The sequence below is a fragment of the Saprolegnia parasitica genome (assembly GCF_000151545.1).
Source record: "Saprolegnia parasitica CBS 223.65 unplaced genomic scaffold supercont2.9, whole genome shotgun sequence".
Taxonomy (NCBI): Eukaryota; Oomycota; class Saprolegniomycetes; order Saprolegniales; family Saprolegniaceae; genus Saprolegnia; species Saprolegnia parasitica.
The window spans coordinates 3,686-8,321 of NW_012156403.1; the positions used below are offsets into that span (position 1 = coordinate 3,686).

General features: G+C 57.3%; 2 protein-coding genes across 2 annotated transcripts; both read left to right on the forward strand.

The window, feature by feature from the left end:
• Positions 1-475: 475 nt before the first annotated feature.
• SPRG_03436 (hypothetical protein) lies at positions 476-1,326 on the forward strand (the record flags this gene model as incomplete). Its single annotated transcript, XM_012342030.1, has 3 exons — positions 476-885; positions 932-979; positions 1,018-1,326. Coding segments are annotated over 3 exons (767 nt in total), but the record flags the coding sequence as incomplete, so codon positions are not given.
• A 1,243-nt stretch (positions 1,327-2,569) lies between these two features.
• Positions 2,570-4,137, forward strand: SPRG_03437 (hypothetical protein; the record flags this gene model as incomplete). The annotated part of the gene is made up of 2 exons (XM_012342031.1): positions 2,570-3,148; positions 3,196-4,137. 2 exons carry the CDS (start codon positions 2,570-2,572, stop codon positions 4,135-4,137), a joined length of 1,521 nt encoding a protein of 506 aa, XP_012197421.1.
• Positions 4,138-4,636: the final 499 nt, after the last annotated feature.

Below are 4,636 nucleotides of genomic sequence, written 5' to 3' on the forward strand. Positions count from 1 at the left end.
CTTTAACACCACTTGAATCTCACAGATTGACTAGCGTCCTGAATCGAGCAAGGTCTCTAGCCTGTCGCCGTTTGTGGTTCTCCTCCTCCACGTCGTGCTTATCCCAGGAAAAAGCATGCGCGCGCTCGCTCTGGACCAGCTCTGCACAGCCTTCTCGAGGCGGGTGAGCAGACGCCTCTGGTACTGACGTCGTGGTTGACCAGATACACGACAGACTCGACGATTGTGGTTGTCGCTCGCTCTGACAAAGACGCAGACCGAGGCCATCTGGCTGCTTTCGGACGAGGCGCTCACGATGGGAACGGTCAAAGGATCCGTCCTGTTACTGCTGCTTTGCCATGCGCATACTGTCAGCGCCACATGCCTCTTTATCTTGCTGGTGCTACCAGCACGCGCTCATGTCATGGACGGTACACCCGAAGCGTCGCTGCCGTTCGACAAAAAGGCCTTGCTGCGGCATCTGTACCGAGCGCAGCACAACTTGGGACCCGAGACGTTATCACCGAAGCGCAGCAGCGCGTCTTTGGAGCCGAACTCGCCGCCAACAACGTCGACTTCGATCCATTCTGGCCCGAGGTAGCCCCCGTCTTGCCAGAGCACGTGCACGAAGGCAGCCTCCAAAACGAGTTTGAACCGTGGCTCGAGCGCGACGACGATAACTCTCGACTCTTGGTTGTGTGCCAAGTCCAGTCGTATGCCGTGTCGCCCGAAGCGCCGACGCATCCCGGTCAACGCCTCTGGCAGCTCGGCTCGGGCCTCACCAACGATGCGATTGTCGCGACTGGGATGCTCGTCGTGGCCTCCGACAACATTTTGCTGCCGACAATCGAGTGCCGGCAAGCGTTCGGGAACACCAACGTGCGCACTACGGGCGACAGCCGCGAGGTACTGGTTGACCTGGAAACTATCAAATCGACTGTAATATGGCTAGGTGTTTTGCCCCGAGCGCCACGCATTGCAGATGCAAACCACGGGCTATGTGCAGCTGCATCCGCGCCGGCTCATCATGGTCCCGAGCGCCGGCTCTTGACTTTTCACGCGCTGGACGCCACACAAAAAGGACATCTCACGCTGCTGCGCGTCTACTTTGTGCACTCGGACGTGGACGTGCTCTCGACGGCTTATGTGTTTCCGCAGCAGCGCGCCTTTTTACTCGACGCACTCGAAGGCACGCGTTTCGCAAGCGTTCCCGACAACGTCTTGCGCATCATCGAAGCGTTTGTGGGTCTAGCCTTGCTGGACGCGGCAACTGCAGACGCCATCGCGGTTCGTGCCAAAGCTGAGCGTGACGACAGCCTCACGCAGTTGACACCAAATGGATTGTGATGAAAAGTAGCTCCTTTGAGCTACAGCACCATATAGACCCTCGTAAACGAATGCGCGACTTGACCAACGGAAACTCTTGTCCATAGAAACGATTGCTTAATCTCAAGCCAGTGCTCATGCCAAACGACCATGTCGCGGCAGACTTTAACAGAAAGGACAGACTATATTCATTTGCTGGTGTCAAAGACCCCATTCAAGGCCCCGAGGAGCACTCTCATGCAAGCGATAGGAATATAATCGATGCGGTGAGACAAACGCTGACAACGACGACCTCGAGCGCCTGTGCGAGGACGATGATCTCGCCCTCGTTGCGTCGTGTCGAATTATCCGGACAATATCTGGATACCATTCCTGGTGCGATTCCAAAAGAGTTATCACGGCGACAAGCCGCGCCGCCGGCGTAGCAGTAGGCGCTGCACGCGCGCCGCGTCTTTTAACGAGCGGAGCCTCCAGCCCTGGGTTGTAATAATCGACATTGGCCGTGCACCACCCAAGATTTACGGTATAGATGCCAGTTTGGCGCTGACCTCGTGCTTGAAGCGCTTGTTTTCGTGTTGGGAGGCTGGTTGAAACTAATATCAAGGCTATTTATTGAATGGCCTTGTCAATATTGAAAATGCAATATAAATGTAGGACCATGGTACGATACCACACGGTGGATCACTCGCAGTTGCGTGCTGCCGCACACACGAAATTCAAAATACATACTCGAGAAAGATAGGGCTCGCACGATCCGCAATCAAGTAAGGACCGTTGATGTCTTTGGCACGTCAATTGGAGATACACAACTAGAGCTCTCGTGTACTTGCGTGCATGAATCGAAGGCACCATTGGTGTCTCGGGCCCATCGATACGCTGCAATTGTATTACGGGGCGGCGCTCTCCTTTTAGTCCAATCGGGATGAGCCACACAGTAGGACGCACGTCAAAACGCCGCACGCGCTCGCCGCACAAGCTCGAGTTGATACTTTTTATCCGCTCCAATCCGGCAATTATTCGACCGGGTCAGATCGATGCTTGAGAATTCTCTCTATCAAACATTGCTATAACTAGATGTTTGTATGCTCCCACCGCACAGCTTCCAATCGATTTACCGGTATGCATCAAACTCTTCAGTGGTGCCGATCTTTTTTCTTTGTGGCGGCGTCTCTGTCATCAGCTCCAAACGCAATTTCCAATGCCTCACAATTCAATTCGCCACCGAGTAGGCACTCAGCACCAAGTCCAGCACCGCCCTACCAGCATGAAAGACATCATCCTCATCATCGGCAACCCCGGCACGGGCAAGAGCACGACGGCCAACTGCCTCGCCGGCCAGGTCCTCTTCGACGCCAACGTGAGCTACGGCCGCGGCCTCACCGTCGAGCTCAGCGAGCGCGAGTGCGACGGCACCACGTACATGGACACGCCGGGGCTCGCCGACCGCGAACTAGAGAAGGCCGCGGCCGTCGCCATCACGACGGCGCTCCAGCGCACAGGCCGCTACCGCATCTTCTTCACAGTGCGGCTCCAGTTCGGCCGCGTGGTGCAGGAAGACATCCTGACCATGCAGCGCGTCATGGGCAGCATCCACATCAAGCACACGCTGACGTTCGCCGTCATCATCAACCAAGTCGATGACGAAGACTACACGCATCTCGTCGAAGGCGCCGACTTCTGCCAGGAAGACCGCGACCGCGTGCTCGCACAGGTCAATGCCGGCAGCTTCACGACGCCCAACATCTTCTTCCTGCGCAAGATCCCCGCGCTGAGCCGCAAGAAGAACGCCGTGACGCAGCTGCCGTCGGACTTTATCGAGTTTGTCCGCAACGTGCCGCGCATCGTAATCGAATCCAAGAAAACATCTCGGACGTCACGACCAACGAAGAGGAGATGAAGCAGCTGCGCGCCATCATCGCCGCCAAAACGAGGGAGGTCGACGACGCCAAGGCCGCCGCCGAACACATGGCCCGCGTCACGGCGCTCCAGATCGAGCAGTATGAAGCCGCCGCGTCCCGCGATAAGAAGCTCATCGAGCAAGCCCGGCTCGACAAGGCCGCAGCCGAGCGAGAGGCAAACAAGCAGGCCAAGCAAGCGAAGGAAGCGAAGAAGGCTGCCGCGGCTGCGTTCAAGAAAGCCGCCGAGGACCTCGCCAAGGTCAAGGCCGATGCCAAAAACGCAGCCAAGGCGGCAGACAAGAAGGCAGCCGAGGACATTGCGAAGCTGAAGGCTGACGCCGATCGCGATGCCAATAAGGCAGCCAATGACCTCGCCAAGCGGAACGAAGAAGCCGCGCGCGCTGCCGAAGCCAAGGCAACCAAAGCGGCCAAGGAGATCACGAGGTTGAGAGCCGAGGCCGAGAAAGCGGCCGAGGTTGAAGCCCGGCAAACCAAGGCTGTAGCAGCGCATCGACTCTTGTCGGCGAAGACCGAAGCCCAGCGGCTCAAGGACAGCTACGGCGTCGGCGTCTCGGTGCAATTCGTCATCAGCAACAACTCGGTCAAGCATAGTCTCTACAAGCGTAGCGCCCAGATCGACAGCGGCAAGGGCGTGGACGACTGCATGGTCAAGTTCCCGAGCGAGGTCGCACCCCACTGCAGCGAGGCGGGCTTCCACGGCAGGAAGAACAGCGCCATGGCGGGATCGGCGGGCCACATTGTCTACGAGATCAACGACGCCGAGCTCAAGATCTCGTGGGTGCAGCCGTACTGGGCGGGCGAATTCTCGTCCTCGGTCACCGTCTCGGGTTCCAACTTTTCCGTAATCCAGATAGCCACCGGCAAAGACACCAGCAATGCCGTGCTCCACGTCACCATCACGGACGCCCCGTAGATTGTGTGCGTATAATAGTCATTCATTAAATGAGGGATCATCATCAGCGCTTTCGTCCCCTCGGCTATAGATCTAAATGCATGGGGGGACGAAGGGTGTTCGTGTTGGGAGGCCGTCGCCGCCCAAGAAGGGACTGGTGGGTGGGTTAAAAGAGCGTTTAGTAGCTAAGAGGGTTGGAGCTGGACGAGCAAATCGCAAATGCGCGGGAAGTACCAATTAGGTGGTGGGTGAAATACCGCACGCGCATTGGTCTAAAATCGCTATAACACTGCCTTTGGGCAACGGCATTGGCTGATTTTTGGTCAAATGCAACACCCGCATTGGTCTAAAAGAAATAATTCAGTGCTCGGTCAAGGCGACACAGAAATTTGTCTCGGTTTGTCTCGGTGTACGATGCGCCTGGGGGCCAAGCGGGCGCTGCTCTTGGTGGCCGTCGCCATGGTGGGTGCCGTCGCGGCGATCGTTGCCGTCTCCGTGTCCAAGAAGGTTGGACCGTCAA